Consider the following 17926-nt stretch of genomic DNA (forward strand, 5'->3'; position numbering starts at 1 on the left):
AGTGAGAGGCCCGCATACAGCGCAAAAAAAAAAAAAAAAAAAAAAAAAAAAAAAAAAAAAAAAAAAAAAATCCATAGGACTTCATATATAATGATGGAGCAGGAGTTACAGAGAACATACATGCAAGATCCATTAGAACCGAATTTTAATCAATTATAATTACTACTGTATCTCCAGTGCCTAAATCAGTGCCTGGTATAGTAGAGGCTCAACAAACACTTGTAAACAAATAACACCCACTCACACCAAAACAATACATACGCAGGGGCAGGATAAAGGCCAAAGCTGGTTCTAGGTGATTACGATCAAAAATTGAAGGCAAAACAAAATTCTCTCTGAATCATGATTCTGTGATTATGCTTATCATTATTTCTCACAGTAATCTGGCCTCACATATTAAAAATTTATATAGATATTAACATAGATTTCTGCTCTAAAATTTATGGTAAACCAATAACATTCTTAGCTTTACAGGATAGTTTTGTTATAGTTTCGCTTTATAAGATAGTTTTTTCCTCATCTTGGCTCTATTCCAAGTGCCAAGATGAGAATATGTTTCTTTGATATTCCTCACTGACAATCCATATCTTCACATTTATTTTAGTTTCTTTAATGGAACCACTATTAGATTTATGTTCTCTATTACAAGTCGTCTTAGGACCTATTCGGTACATTTAAGCTTCCTGTTAAAGCACAATCAATCGATTCCACTGGTTTACAAAGCTTCTGAAGTATCAGAAAATTCTGATGATCTGAATTGATTTTTTTTAAAAACGCTGTGTTCCATAACACAGAGGGAATGTTTTGGTCCTTAAAATATACTGATATTATGAATTGATTTTCTTAGCAATGGTGCAGCAGATGTTTCAATTACAAATTCTACTGTCTGAAATCACTGTACACTGCACATTCTTACTGGAGGTCCGTGCCTGATTATACTGTGGTATGCTTAAGTCTCCACGAGGCAGTCCGTTCCAAGATTCTAGGGGCAGTGTGTGTCCTAATTTAGCCAACCTCAAGCAATACAAGAGGCCACAAGGATAAAGACATAAAGGTATTATGTCCTGTCTCCAGAAAAGCTCAAAGCACATGTCCTTAACAGTGGAGTGATAACATTTCCAATAAATAATGGCTATCCAGTAAGAGGTGGGCAATCATTTGGTTGCATAGGGTATATCCAACTATTATAAACTATTATAAAATGAATGTGATAATCACATCCCATTATGGTTAAGCAAAATCCCAGGTTATGCTAAGGAATTTTTTGAAAGAATTATTTTGTTAATTAGTATAATTTATACAAGGTAGCCATGATTATGAGAAGGAACCTAGGAAGATGGGAAAGTGAAGAAGGGAAGAGAGGTGAACTAATATCATAATATGATTATGTAGGCCACAGGTAATCAATTATAATTACTATAGTTAATCAATTATAATTACTACTGTATCTCCAGTGCCTAAATCAGCACCTGTGGCCTGCAGGTACTACATACGTGTTATTTCATGTGATACCCAGGACATTCCCATGAAAGAGCTATAACTGCCTTCTCTTTGCAGAAGACAGAACTGACAACAAAGTGTTTGTCCCAAGGTCGCATCCCTGACAACACTGGAGCTCGGTTTCTAGGTCAGGCCTGTTGGCTCCAAAATCATGATATTCTCACTACTCTATGCAAATTACCATAGAAAGATTTTAACAGAAGAAAAGCAAATAATATGCTTGGTTTATTTTTGCTGATGAAAACGTCAGCTACAGGCTGCCACAATAGAGTGAGTCACGGTGGACTGACTTACTTCAAGGAGGAATCTCCAACGCCAATGCAACCTCGCAAGCTGAGCTTCCGCAGGAATCCACCGCATCGCTTTGAGATGTTTTCCACCACTCGACCCTTCAGTGGAGAAAGTTGGAAAAAATCTTGTTTCATGCTGCTTATCTAACAGCAAAATAACCTGAAATTTAGGAACTGAATATATATTTCCAGGTGTAACAGAAGATATTTTGGAACATTCCTCCAACATCCCACTTCTGCTCCTAGTGTATAAATAGGCTGCAAGCACTAAAAAAATATTTTCAATGAAAACATTAAGTATTTTTTTTAAATCACACACTATTTTTTGAAAGCCTTGATTGACTCTGGAGTTAGGCCTTCCCTAGCCAGGGCTCATGGCTACTCCATCAATTTCAAGGCTTTTTGAGGTCAAGCTTTTGGGGAACACTGCTGTGCTGGGAACACAGAGATCTAAAACAATGTTGCTCAAAAAAAGAAATTCTATTTTAGCTAAACATTACCACTCTAAAAATTTGAAGATGTATCATAAAATCTACTCCTCATTCTTCTTAGCAATCCCCTATTTAAACACATTTGCTTTAAAAATGGGAACTTTGGCTGGTACTGGCAGATACATTAGAGGAGGAAAAAAGAAAATGAACATTGATTAAGCACTTCTACTTTTTCAGGCATGATTTTAACACTTTCTTGTACCTGCTATGGCTCATTTAATATTCACAACAACCACATGGACTACTGCTCCACACTGAAGTAAGGAAGAGTGTATGTATGGAATACAGGAAATCCCTTAGCATATCTCTTGGTATTAATATGCCCTCTGATTAAAGTCAATGGAAAACTAAAAGCCAATCCAAGGAGACTACTCATGGTTTCAGGAATGATGATTTGGGTCACTCTACCAGGTAAGGAACCACGACCAGCTGAGGTGCTTGCTGAAGACAAAGAGAATACAGAATGGGAAGCAGAGGTAGTTATAAATACCAACTCTGACCACATGACCAGTTACAGAAATTAGGACTATAATTGTCATAAGTATTTTCTCCCTATTTTATTATGAATGCGTGTGTGTGGTACAAATATATATTTTTCCCTCTCTTATCCCCTTATCATGTGACACAATATGTACTGACTTTATGTCATAAATATTTAAGTACTGTCAATTCTACATCAAAGTATTTAAGGCACAGAATATCAAGAAGAGTTAAATTGACTCTAGGACTTTACCTCCTCTTCTGAGGAAGGGCTGAGTGTCTTTCGGGTTGTACACTGGATAGCTGTATCATATTCGGTGGAATTATGACCTTTGTTATCGTATTTGGAAATTAAGTATAGTTTAAGGACATGCCTATGGGTGCCAAGTTGACAATGGGTGAACTTATGATGGTTAATTTTATGTGTCAACTTGACTGGGACACAGGGTGCCCAGACATTTGGCCAAACATTATTCTGGCTGTGTCTGTAAGGGTTTCTGGATGAGATTAGCATTTGAATCAGTAAACTGAGTAAAGGAGACTGCCCTCCCTAGTGTGGGTGGGCCTCATCCAATCAACTGAAGACATGAATAGAACAAAAAAGGCTGATTAAGAGAGAACTCCTGCCTGACTACTGAGCCAGACATTGGTCTTTTCTGGCCCTTGGACTTGGACTGAAACATCAACTCCTCTTGGATCTTGAACCTGCCAGCTTTCAGACTGGAATTTACACCACTGGCTCTGCTGGTTCACAGGCCTTCTGACTCAGACTGGAGCTACATATCAGCTCTCCTGGGCCTCCAGCTTGCTGACTGCAGATCTTGGGACTTCTCAGCCTCCATAATCACATGACCCAATTCCTTATAATAAATCTCTATGTCTATATTAATATACACACTTTTTTTAAACATCTTTATTGGAGTATAATTGCTTTACAATGTGTGATAGTTTCTGCTGTATAACAAAGTGAATCAGCTATATGTATGTATATATATATATATCCCCATATCCCCTCCCTCTTGAGTCTCCCTCCCACCCTCCCTATCCCACCCCTCTAGGTGGACACAAAGCACCGAGCTGATCTCCCTGTGCTATGTGGCTGCTTCCCACTAGCTATCTATTTTACATTTGGTAGTGTATATATGTCCATGCCACTCTCTCACTTCGTCCCAGCTTACCCTTCCCCCTCCCCATATCCTCAAGTCCATTCTCTAGACAAATAACTCAATTTTGTTTCTTTTTATGGCTGAGTAATATTCCATTGTATGTATGTGCCACATCTTCTTTATCCATTCATCTGTCGATGGACACTTAGGTTGCTTCCATGTCCTGGCTATTATAAATAGTACACACGTATCTTACTGGTTCTGTTTTTCTGGAGAATCCTGACTAATACAGATTGGATCCATTATCTTCATTTTCCAAATAAAGAAATTAAATGGTTAAATTGCCAAGGTTACATTTTATAGTGAGTAGTAGAATTGGGGTTTATAACAGGTTTAACTGACTCTAAAAGCTGTATGTTCTGCACAATTACCACCTCCACAAGGGAGAAAACATTGAAAAGGCCATTCTGTTTCATTTTTAATACTTATTATCCTCACTTTATAAAACAGCAATCTTGACACTGAACTCTAAGCACTAAGAATTCACTAGTACACATCAAACCACAGTATCACAGAGGCAGGGCTCACACATATTATACCTGACTAATAACTTAATTAAGTTGAAAATCCAAACTCTGATATTGCTGGTGACTTTATCTATGCTTTCTTGAGTCTTATCTAAGTTAATAATTAGTTTTTGAACCAAAACTCCAGACACCTGTAAAATAAATTTCTGTCAGTGGGAGGAAAAACATTATGACTTGTAAATCCAAGATAAATATTTAAGTACTAAATAAAACAGCAAAAACAACTCCACACCAATGTCTACAAATAGAGCACACCATCTATTTTCTTCATTTCAAGTTAGTCACGTTTATACAAACTTCCTATTCTTCCTTTTTTGGAGTAAAAGTTTTTGTACTGGAATAAAAAAATTACATTCAGAATTTTCTGTTCCACTGTTTCCAACTAAGAGGAAAAAATGAGTAAATCCTTTTCATATGCAAATGACACTGTGTAACATCTATTAGATAGTATGTTGTAGGTATGCATTTTAGAAAGAAGGGCTTTACAGAAAAATAAGGCCTAATGGAGAGACCCTTGGACTTGTGAGTTTTAGATAACATACTACTTGGTTATTTCTCCTTTTTGGCCTCACAGAATCTTTAATGACATGAAGACTAACAACAAAATGTTCAACTTTTAAAGGCATGGAAAATGCCTAAACATCAGGGAGACCACACTTACTTAGGAGAGAGTGATGCTCAAGGAGAGGCCCAATGCACATTAGTCACCTGCATGTGCTATTCTGCCTTTTCTTTGAAATTCAAGTCATGAAATCCACTGTTCAAGGTACCTACTCTCTCTTCTTACTAGGTGAGTGACCTCAGGTAAGTTATTCAAACTTTTTGTGCCTCTGTTTCTTCAACATGGTGTTTTTGAGAGGATTAAATTAATTAATATACAAAAAGTGGTCAGAAGAGTGCCCGGCACACAGTAAATACTCTTAGTTCTGATCCTTGGCACCTTCTATCTTCTCTCAACAGATCCATAAATCACCACTTTCATCCCAAAGAAATGAATTTGAGACCATGAGTTTATCCATGGGATGCTTCCCAGTATAAGCATCCAGAGGGTCCTGTTAGTGTCTATGGGAGGCCCCACACTTGGTTCAGAATCAACCTGGATTCAAAGTGGTAGCCCAAAGGGGGAACTAAACAGTATTAGACTATATTTTTCACATGTAGTTCTCTACATAACTGGTAAACCATAAACTGGTCTGTCGTTGGTGGAAGTACTCAGTACTTCTGCAATGTGTTTATATAGCTGTAGTCAGCAGTCAGCTAAAATTGTGAAATCAAATAATGCACAAGGTAATGACATTTACTTGAAATAGTATTTTATTTTTTTTGACCGCACTGCACCGCGCGGCTTGCAGGATCTTAGCTCCCCGACCAGGGATCAAAACCCCCATGGAGTCTTAACCACTGGACCGCCAGGGAAGTCCTGAAATAGTATTTTTTAATATCTGAATTTAAAAGTTTTTTATGTGCATTCCAAAAAGTTGTAGTTTGGAAAAATCATCAAAGAAAACTGAGGAGACAATTAAAAAAACACAGAAAAAATTTTTTTAAAACAATGACTCTTTGGCCAGAAGAAATGACCATAATTTTTGGAATTTAATGTTCTCCTCAACATCACTAAGTAACACAATGAACCATGAACTACAGATTATCAGTTTGAAGGGGAATTACATGTCAGCATGTTTGGGTAGGGCACTGTTGCAATCGTGAAGTCTGGAAAGAGCATTAAAGAATTCCTGATTCAGGGACCAGAGTCCAAGCCAGGAACTAGAGCTTATCTTTCCAGGGAGCGTGTGAAGCCCTGAGGCCCCTGCCAGCTTCCAAGCTCAGAGCACAGCAACCTGAGCAGTGGGAAATGCTGTGCTCAGCCCCACCTCCTGTAGGAGCTTCTGCTCCACTGGTTTGAGATGGGACCAGAGCCCGGCAAGCAGCAAGTAACCTAGAGAAGGAGGTGAAGGGCCTCCACCACTGGCCATTAGTTCTTGTAGGTAACACCAGCTTAAGTGAGTCACAGGAAATGTTTGGGCCCATCTCACTGTTAAACACATTCATTTCCTTATCCATTGAAAAAGATAACAAAGCATATACTTCAATAAAAACAAGTGATAGGTGCTTCCCTGGTGGTGCAGTGGTTGAGAATCTGTCTGCTAATGCAGAGGACACAGGTTCGAGCCCTGGTCTGGGAGGATCCCACATACCACGGAGCAAGTAGGCCCGTGAGCCACAACTACTGAGCCTGCGCGTCTGGAGCCTGTGCTCCGCAACAAGAGAGGCCGCGACAGGGAGAGGCCCGCGCACTGCGATGAAGAGTGGCCCCCTCTTGCCACAACTAGAGAAAGCCCTCGCACAGAAACGAAGACCCAACACAGCAAAAATAAATAATAAAACTCCTACCCCCAACATCTTCTTTAAAAAAAAAAAACAAAGAAAAACAAGTGATAAACATGCTACGTGAGTAACTGAATTAAAATACAACTCCACTATTGTAACTGAGTTGGCTAAACTAGAAATCAATAAGGTTTTACTAACATTGAGTAGATAATAAACTTCAACATCCCCAGACCCTTAAAACAGCACTCTCAACAATTACTATGTACAATGCTCTTTATTACTTCCCTGTTTCTTTTCGGTTATAAATTGGTATTTAATATTAAAGTTGTTTTAAAATAAACTTTTCTCATTTGATCTGGTTTACCACTCTTAAATGAGGATATTTACATATTTCCAGATAAATACACCAGAATCCTGGAATTATAAAGGCTCTAAGGATGATTTCACTTCATTTTATAAATAATAAAACTGAGGCACTGAGAGAGTAAATGTCTTAAGTGGCTGAGCTGGAGTTACATCTTGTAACTCCAGCCTCATTCCTGAGTCCCTGCTTCTGCCATTTCTCCATTCCTGATGCTGAATTAGAATTCTCAATGGAGTTTTCAGATCAATAAATATTTGTCAAGAGTCTCCTAAGATTAAAGCATTGAACCAGGTGTTAATGATACAGGTGTGAGGCTTTGAAAAGCTGAGTGGTAAAACTTAGATTATAAACATGATCAAGGGGGAAAAGTAAAAGTCTGTTACTGATAAAAGTAAAATGCAAACAGAATTTTGGTCTTGAAGTATGCAAATATCTTCAAGGTTTTTTTCCTCTCTATTCCACCTTGGCACCTTAATATTAAATCTAAATGCAGCAAAATAAAAAGGCAGGAAAGAGTGAGCAGTTTACTTATCTTTTTAAAAAGTCTTTTGTCTAAAACAAGGTTAACTTACCTCTACATCTGTTTGAAAGTTAAAAAGGTCTATTCTTTGCCAGTTGCTTCCATCCAGGGCTAAGATATTCCAAGCCTGGGAGGTTGGGAGAGATTAGGGTGAAAAAGATACATTTATTGAGACTGTTAAAGGAAGTCTTGATTCAACCTTTATATTTCCAAATGTTAATTCATGATAGACATTAAGCTGATAATCAAATGTGGAATTATGATAACACTGTGTTATTTTACATATAAAAGATGACATTTTAATTTTTAACTTGAACTCATCCTCATTCTAATAAAACTTGTATTTCTTGATTACAAATTTGGTTAATACTCTACCTTGGAAATCTGTGCACATCGGCACAAAGTTACTATATCCAAGAAGGAAAATATTCTAGGAAGAAAGGGAAAAAAAGCACAAAAATGAGATGGTGTTAACATTTTAGAATATTTATAACTTGAAAGATAAAATCTAATGCGCCGTCTGGATAGTCATAACTTTTTCAAGATTCCTCAATTCGTAATACACAAATGCACTATAGTTGTTCATCACTACTATGACATATTAAATGTTTGCACATTCCAAAGCTGTTTTAGACACACTACACAAATCCCCTTAAACCAGAATTCATTAAACTTTTATTTCCCTTGTTCTAAGTCATGGACATGGAACAGTAGATCATAACCTGTTCTATTCAAAGACCAATCTCTCGGGACTTCCCTGCTGGCGCAGTGGTTAAGACTCTGAGCTCCCAATGCAGGGGGCCTGGGTTCAATCCCTGGTCAGGGAACTAGATCCCACATGCATGCTGCAACTAAGAGTTCACATGCTACAACTAAGGAGCCAGTGAGCAGCAACTAAGGAGCCCACCTGCCACAATTAAGGAGCCTGCTGGCCGCAACTAAGACCCCATGCAACCAAATAAATAAATAAATAAATAAATAGATGAACACAGCATCAATCAGTGAGCTGTGGGAGACAACTTTAAAAAAAAAAGAAAAAAAAGACCAATCTCTCACCTCCCAGACATTGAGCCTAGTGAGGGCTAAATCATTCTAATTCCTATGCAAACCCCACTTTTGGTGGTAGATGCACAAAACAGGCTCAGGTGCCTGAGCCTCCAAGAACACGGCCAAGAAAAGCTCAACAATAAAACCCATTCACTTTTTATCTATCTGTTCACAGGGCAGAAATATGGAGCTCATTTCCTGAGCAAAAGCCAAGAAACTACAGAAGATGGGAAAGATGGGGAAAAAGAAAAGCAGAGAGAAGCAAACAAAAGCTTAGTTGACACCAGTAGTCCCCCAGTGGAAGCAGTAGCTGTCAGCATGGCAGGGTCAGAGGGAGGTCCTGACATTCTGGCAGTGGAGATGAGCTGCTGATGATAGCACAGTGGCAAATAGCTGTGTGTGCCTCAGTGCTCCGCAATCACAGCTGAAAACAAAGAGTAGCTTTCCTGAGAGACAAAGAGTGGATGGGGACGAGGTCAGGGACAACAATAGGGTCTCAATCCCCATAGTACCGGAAGGTAAATATGAGAGTCTGTGCCTGTGTGTGTGGAAGGTGAAATGGCAAACAGCCACCTAAAAAGTTCTCCAAAATTCTCCAAAGGTAACAATCAGCAGTGTGTGGAAAATCCATGGGCTTGGAGAAGATAGTAGATCCGTAAAACAGCAGAGCACTGCACCCTACAATAAAGCACCCACAGGCAGCACCATGGGGCTAGTGACAGCGTACATACTGTTCTACAATATAGGCTCCAATCATTTTCTAGAGAAAAGCAAAGGACAGAAGCATAAGGGCTGCCCTGATCTTAAAAGACTCAATGGAACTTTGTACATAGGAAAATGCTGATGGCTGGAAATGTGTACTTATATATATTAAACATATTTCAGGGTGTCTGCACATCTACATTGCTTCTGTGGTAATACATCTTGCCCTACTACCACAAATGTCTGTGTTCTGTGCCATACGACCATTCCACAATGAGCCACAACTGATCGTCAGCTCACGAAAAGACCAAGGACCAGATAGAGAAATGAGTATGGTACAGTAGAATCATATCACACACTGGCATTGGGTTCTAAAGTACAAGCTGAAGGTAGAAAGGAGTTAACTAAGTTTCTCTTGAAAATCCCTCAAGAATGTACCACCTTGGAGACCAACATACTCTATCACCTCTCAGTAATAATAACAATACTGATAATCACAGTTAACACTGATTATGCACTTACATGTGCTAGCTGTCACTCTTTAATTGTCACAACAATGCCATGAGGTGCTATTACGATCTCCATTTTACAGATAGGAACACTGGGCACCTGCCAAGGCCACACAGATAGGAAAAGCGGAGCCAGAATTTGAACCCAGGTAGTCTGGCTTGAGAGCCCAAGCCCATGACCCTACACAAAGTGCCCTGGAAAGTTTAACACAGCTGTTGTTCCCTCAGGATTAGACTAGAATCTATTTCTTCAACTGCACAGCAGATGAAGCAGTCTGTGTTGAGTGAGCATGCTGTATGGAAAACATGTTTCTTTCCTTCTTCCTCCCTTTCTTTCTTTCTTTCTTTATGGCCAAGCTGCGTGGCTTGTGGGATCTTAGTTCCCTGATCAGAGATCGAACCCAAGCCCTCGGCAGTGAAAGCATGGAGTCTTACCAACTGGACCTCCAGGGAATTACCAAAAACATGTCTCTTTAAACACTAGAATCACACTAACTCAAACAAGATGCTCACACATTTGGACACAAGTGAGAATCAATAGCTGGAACACAAGTTTACATTTCTCATCTCTGGCTTACTACCCAACATTATGATTACTGAATGAAAAAGTAGATTGCCTTCATTATTTACATTATCCCCCCAACACACACACACAGATACTTAAATGTGCACAAGTTAAATAGGCATGATAAGGGACTTCCCTGGTGGTCCAGTGGTTAAGACTCTGCGCTCCCAATGCAGGGGGCCCGGGTCTGATCCCTGGTCAGGGAACTAGATCCCACATGCATGCTGCAACTAAGAGTTCGCATACCACAACTAAGGAGCCCACCTGCGACAACTAAGACACAGCACAACCAAATAAATAAATTTTTTTTAAATAAGCGTGATAAGACTCCAAACTGCCAAACTAAGCCAAATTCCCAAATCATGTTCCAATGAATAAAACAAACACCCTGAATGACAGAGCCTGGAACATTGGCAATAGAAACAGAGATAGCTAAAGGAATAAGAGTAGTCAGAAATCAGGTTCTGGCCCTTCCAAAACTTTTTTTTTTTTCCTGGAAATTGCTTCCTACCTCAAATGTGTTAACTTCACCCTTCATTAGAAAAGCACTAAAATTGCAAATTGGTTATAAATAAATACACACGGGGTATATAGGAATGGATGTACTTCTGGACTTTGTATTCTGCTTCGCTGGTCTATCTGCCTCTGTGCCAATAAGACTCTGTTTTAATCATGAAGCTTTAAGCTCTTGAGGTCTGGTAACGTTAAGCCCAACTTTATTTCTCTTTTGTTAAAAATATTTATTTATTTACTTACTTACTTACTTACTTACTTACTTACTTATTTATTTAGGTTGCCCTGGGTCTTAGTTGCGGCTCATGGGATCTTCACTGCAGCATGTTTAGTTGCGGCATGCAGACTTCTTAGTTGTGGCATGCGGACTTCTTAGTTGTGGCATGTGGACTTCTTAGTTGCATGCGTATTGGATCTAGTTCCCTGACCAGGGATCAAACCTGGGCCCCCTGTGTTGGACCACCAGGGAAGTCCCCAACTTTGTTTTTATTCATCAAAATTACCTTAGTAATTCTTGGCTACTCTTTTTTTTTTAAGTTTCCACTTATGTTTTAGGATCAGCATATCAATTTCCACAAGAAAACTTTATAAAATTTTAACGGAATTATGTTGAATTTATAGAAACTTTGGGGAGAATTGAGATCTTGACAATATTAAGTCTTCCAACCCAGAAACATGATATACTCCATTATTTATTTAGGACTTCTTTAATTTCTCACAGTAATTTTTGTAGTTTTCCACATAGATGTTTTGTTCATTTTTAGATTCTCTCCCGTTGCGGAGCACAGGCTCCAGATGCACAGGCTCAGCAGCCATGGTTCACGGGCCTAGCCGCTCCGCGGCATGTGGGATCTTCCCAGACTGGGGCACGAACCCGCATCCCCTGCATTGGCAGGCGGACTCCCAACCACTGCGCCACCAGGGAAGCCCTACCCATTTTTTAAATTGGTCTGTTTTCTTGTTGGATTTTAAGTGTTCTTTGTATATTGTGGACATCTGTCCTTTATCATACATGTCTTTGCAAATATTTTCTCCCAATCTGTGGCTTGGCTTTTCATTCTCTTAACAATGTCCTTCTCAGAGAAGAAGTTTTTAATTTTAATAAAGTCCAACTTATCAATTTTGTCTTTCATGGATCATGCTTTTGAGGTTGTATCTAAAAACTCACTGTCAAACCCAAAGTCACCTACATTTTCTCCTATGCTTTCTTATGAAAGTTTGATAGTTTGGGGTTTTACATTTAGGCCTATGATTCATTTTGAGTCGATTTTTGCGAAAGGTGTAACGTCTATGTTTACATTCTGGTTTTGCATATAAATGGCCAATTGTTCCAATGCCATGTGTTGAAAAAATATATATTTTCTCCATTAAATTGCTTTTTCTCCTTTGTCAAAGATCAGCTGACTTTGTGTGGCTCTATTTCTGAGCTCTCTATTCTGTTCCATTGAGCTGTCTATTCTTTTGCCAACACCACACTGTCTTGTTTTTTTTTTTAAGATTTATTTATTTATTTATTTGGCTGCACTGGGTATTCGTTGCTGTGCACAGGCTTTCTCTAGTTGCAGCGAGCGGGGGCTACTCTTCATTGCGGTGTATGGGCTTCTCATTGCGGTGGTTTCTCTTATTGCGGAGCACAGGCTCTAGGCACACGGGCTTCAGTAGTTGTGACATGCGGGCTCAATAGTTGTGGCTTGCAGGCTCCAGAACACAGGTTCAGTAGTTGCGGTGCAAGGGCTTTGTTGCTCCATGGCATGTGGGATCTTCCCGGACCAGGGATCGAACCCATATACCCTGCAGTGGCAGGCGGATTCTTAACCACTGCCACCAGGGAAGTCCCTGTCTTGATCTCTAAAACTCTAAGTCTTCATAGGTCAGTAGTGTCAGTCCTCCAACTTCGTTCTTCTTCAGTAATGCACTGGCCTTTCAGAGTCTTTTGCCTTTCTATACAAACTTTAAAACAGATTTGTCAATATCCACAAAATAACTCGGTGGTATTTTTTATCAACATTGTGTTGACTCCACAGATCAACTTGGGAAGAATTAATATTTTAACAATATTGAGTCTTCTTATCCATGAATGTGTAACATCTCTTCACTTATTTAGACCTTCTTTGATTTCTTTCACTGTAGCTGGAGTTTTCATCATATAGATCTTTTGCTAGATTTATACCTAAGTATTTCATTTCTTGAGGCTAATGTAAATGGTAATGTTTTTTATTTTAACTTCCAGTTGTTCACTGCTGGTGAACAATACCAGAAATGGCAATAGGAAAGCAATTACCTTCTGCATATTAACCTTGTATCCTGCAACGTTATATAACTGCTTATTAATTACAGGAATATTTTGTCAATTCTTTTGGATTTTCTACATACACAATCACGTAATCTACAAACAAAACCAATGTATACCTTCCTAATGTATACTTTTTCTTTTCTTTTCTTATCTAATTGTATTAGGTAGGACTTCAGCAGTACTGTGATGAATAGGAGTAGTAAGAGGGGACATCATTTTCTGGTTCCTGATCTTGGGGATAAAGCAACCAGTTTCTCACCGTTAAGTACACTGTTAGCCTTAAGGATTTTTTTGTAGATATTCTTGATCAAGTAGAGGAAGTTCCCCTCTATTTTTGGTTTGATGAGACTTTTAATCATGAATGAGTGTTAAAATTTGCCAAATACTTTTTCTGCATCTACTAATATGACCATAGGATTTTTTTCTTTGTTAGATCATTGATGTGATTGGTTTTGTTGATTTTTGAATGTTGAGGCATCCTTGCATGCATGAAATAAATCCCACTTGGTTATAGTGTATAATTCTTTTTATACATTGTTCAATCTGATTTGCTAACTTTTTTTGAAGACTTCTGCATCTATGTTCATGAGAGATATTGTTCTGTACTTTTCCTTTCTATAATATCTTTTTCTGGTTTTGGTATTAGGGTAATGCTAGCTTCACAGAATAAGTTAGGAATTATTCTGCTTCTGTTTTCTGGATGACAACGTAGAGAATTAGTATCATTTCTTTCTTATGTTTGGTAGCATTCACCAATTAAATCATCTGGGTCTGATGTAGTAATTACATATATGTAATTGTGTCTGAAATGTTTGAGAGTACATTGTAGACACAATGTTCATTTACCCCTAAGATACTCACGTACTTCCTAAAAACAAGGACGTTCTTTTTCAGAAACACAGTACAATTAACAAAACAAGGAAAACTAACACCAACACAATACTATAATCTATAGATCTTATTCAAAGTCTGTCAATTGTCCCATTAATGGTCCTTAAAACAAAAGAAAAACAATTTTTTCCTGGCCCAGGATCACATATTGCATTTATTTGCCATGTCTCTTTAGTCTCTTCTAATCTAAACATTTTTTCAGTCTTTATCTTTCATGACTTTGCTACTTTTGAAGCATATAGCCAGTTACTCTGTAGAATGTTCTGCCGTGTGTCTAATATTTCCTCATGATTAGACTCAAGTTATAATTTCTGTCAGGAATGCCACAGAAATGACATTGTGCTCTTCTTGTGCATTACATCAGGAGGCATATGGTGTATATTTGTCCTATTAGTGGTGATGCCAACTTTGATTACTTGGTTAAGATGATTTCTGCCAGAGTGCCCCATTATAAAGTTACATTTTTTCCCTCTGCAATTAATATATATCTTGTGGGAGATTAGCTGAAACTATGAAAACGTTTTGTTTCTCAAATGTCATACCTTCACATATCTCATTATTTTGAAAACTGTTAAATAAAGGAAAAGAACATCAAGCATTTATCCTGCCTTTCTTCTATATAAACTGTAGCACTGTGTAATCAAACAGAAGTGAAGTAATTCTTTATAAAAAAGCATTCCATATCATATGATATCGTTTATACACGGAATCTAAAAAAAAGGGTACAAATGAACTTATTTACAAAACAGAAGTACAGTCATGGATGTAGAAAACAAACATGGTTACCAGGGGATAAGGTGCATAGGGATAATTTGGGAGATTGGGATTGACATATACACACTACTATATATAAAATAGATAACTAATAAGAACCTGCTGTATACCACAGGGAACTCTACTCAGTACTCTGTAATGGCCTATATGGGAAAAGAATCTAAAAAAAAAAAAAAAAAAAGACTGGATATATAACTGATTCACTGTGCTATACACCTGAAACTAACAACACTGTAAATCAACTATACTCCAATAAGAATTTTTTAAAAAGCATTCCAACTAATAAATGAAGAATCAGAATATCATCATTTTGCAGCCCCAATAAGTTAATGATCTAGGCAATAAGCATACATAGATGCCAGCACAAAAAAAGGAAACCAAACACTGTGTAACTCCTAATAAAAGAACACACCACCACACAGTCTTACTAAAGGGATAGAACCTGAGTCTGATCAAACCTCTGGATCCAGCTGTCAATTTCCAAGAAATACAGATAAAGGAAACATGCTGAAATTGCACCATGAGGCTGCAATTAGCAAAACCCAGACTGTGGGAACTTCCACAATACATATCAAATAACCTAAGTTCTTCAACAGATAAAACGTGTAGAACAGAAAGAGATGGACAGAAGACCTGTTGATTATCAGAGACTTAAAGACTTATTAAATGAGCAAGACTAGCTGTTTTTTCCAACTGGAGCCCAGTAGGATGACTCCTGCAAAGAAGGGTGGCAAGAAGGAGGGCCAGTCTGCCATCAACAAGGTGGTGACCACAGAATACACTATCAACATTCATAAGCACATCCATGGAGTGGGTTTCAAGAAACGTGCCCCTGAGGCACTCAAAGAAATCCAGAAATTCACCATGAAGGAGATGGGAACTCCAGATGTATGCTTTGACACCAGGCTCAACAAAGCCGTCTGGGCCAAAGGAATAACGACTGTCCCATACCATATCTGTGTGCAGTTGTCCAGAAAAATGTAATGAAGATGAAGATTCACCAAACAAGCTCTATATGTTGGTTACCTATGTACTTGTCACCATTTTCAAAAATCTACAGACAGTTGATATGGATGAGAACTAACTGCTGATTGTCAAATAAAGTTATAGAACCGCCAAAAAAAAAAAATGGGCGAGACTAAACTGTAATGACTAGGGATGCACATATGGATGATAGATCTATAAAGAAATGAAAATACAGTGAAAGCTATAAAAGTCAAGAAAGTGTTACTTCTGGAGAGGGAAGCAGTTATCATTTTGATGAGAAATGGAGGTGCTTCTTTGGTGACTGGCAAAGTTTTATTTATTGACCTAAGTGATGGCTAGGGTATTTGTCTAATATTTGTGTTTTGTGTGGTTCTCCAACTATATATTATACTTCATAATAAAAACATTTTTAAGAAAAAAATGTTTCAAAGAAGTAATAATAGAAATTGATAAATACTTGAAACTGAATAGTAAAAAGAAACACTAAACTTCAAAACTTGTGAAATTCAACAGAAGTAGAGCTTTGAGACTATCGCTCAAAGAACTTATCTATTATTAGATGAGGAAGCTGAAAAATAACAAGCTAAATGTCCAGCTTAGGCAAGCTAAAGAAAACACAGTTAACCCAAAGAAAGACAAAGAATGGGATTTAAAAATCTAGGAGTGGGGCTTCCCTGGTGGCGCAGTGGTTGCGCGTCCGCCTGCCGATGCAGGGGAACCGGGTTCGCGCCCCGGTCTGGGAGGATCCCACGTGCCGCGGAGCGGCTGGGCCCGTGAGCCATGGCCGCTGAGCCTGCGCGTCCGGAGCCTGTGCTCCGCGACGGGAGAGGCCGCAGCAGAGGGAGGCCCGCATACCACAAAAAAAAATAAAATAAAATAAAATAAAAAAATAAAAATAAAAATCTAGGAGTGGAAATTGTTAAAAAAGAAAACAAAGAAAAAATAGAAAATAATAAAACCAATGTCATCAAGAAGAAAAGAGGATGTAGAGAAAAGGGAATGCTTGTACACTGTTGGTGGGAATGTAAATTAGTTCAGCTACTACAGAAAACAATATGAATGTTCCTGAAAAAATTTAAAATAGAATTACCATAGGATTCAGCAATTCCACTTCTGGGTATATGAAATAATAACAGGATACTGAAGAGATATATGGCCTCCCATGTTTATTGCAGCATCATTTACAAGAGCCAAGATATGGAAACAACGTAAGTGCCTGTCAACCGATTAACAGATAAAGATGTGGTAATACTTACAATGGAATATTACTACCATGAGAAAGAAGAAAATTCTGCCCTTTGTGACAACATGGATGGATTCTGAGGACAATACACCAAGTAAGATAAGTCAGAGAAAGACAAATACTGTACGATATCACTTATATGTGGACCTAAAAGAAAGACAAACTCATAAAAACAGAGTAAAATGGTGGTTACCAGGGTCTGGGGGGAGGGGGAATAGTAGAGATGTTGTTTAAGGATACGAACTTGCAACTTGTAGATACATAAGTCCTAGAGATCTAATAAACAGTATAGTGATTACAGACAACAATACTGTAGTATTAAGACCAAACATGCTAGGAGACTAGATCTTAATTATTCCCATCACAAAAAACAAATGGTAATTATGTGGTGTTCGTAGGTAGCTAACACTACAATGGCAATCATATTACAATATATAAATGTGCCAAATCAACATGTTGTACACCTTAGATTTATACAATGTTATATGTCAAATACATATTTTTAAAAAACTGTTACCACCTTTGGAAACACTGGCTTTATCAAGAGCTGTAAAAATGTTCTCCTCCTTTGATCCAGTAATTCCTCTTCAGGAAGTTATCATAAAGAAATAATTCAACAAAACAAAAAATTTTAAGTGGTTATTTCAGCATTATCTAAAATTTTTTAAAAGCAACAAAAAGGTTAAGTAAATCATGTCTTATAAACTCCATGGACTATTAAGCAGCCATTGAAGTG

General features: G+C 38.1%; 1 protein-coding gene and 1 pseudogene across 1 annotated transcript in view; one reads left to right on the forward strand and one right to left on the reverse strand.

Annotated features, from left to right (window-relative positions):
- FBXL2 (F-box and leucine rich repeat protein 2) overlaps positions 1–17926 on the reverse strand; it is a 95825-nt gene that overhangs the window by 58737 nt on the left and 19162 nt on the right. Inside the window, exons 3-5 of the mRNA XM_024116495.3 lie at positions 8042–8096; positions 7719–7793; positions 1795–1889 (exon numbers count right to left, since the gene is read on the reverse strand). Of these exons, the coding sequence (XP_023972263.1) occupies positions 1795–1889; positions 7719–7793; positions 8042–8096 (225 nt within the window). The remainder of the gene's footprint in view (positions 1–1794; positions 1890–7718; positions 7794–8041; positions 8097–17926) is intronic.
- On the forward strand, positions 15669–16044 carry LOC102990796 (60S ribosomal protein L31-like; annotated as a pseudogene).

The sequence above is a fragment of the Physeter macrocephalus genome, chromosome 18 (assembly GCF_002837175.3).
Source record: "Physeter macrocephalus isolate SW-GA chromosome 18, ASM283717v5, whole genome shotgun sequence".
Classification (NCBI taxonomy): domain Eukaryota; kingdom Metazoa; phylum Chordata; class Mammalia; order Artiodactyla; family Physeteridae; genus Physeter; species Physeter macrocephalus.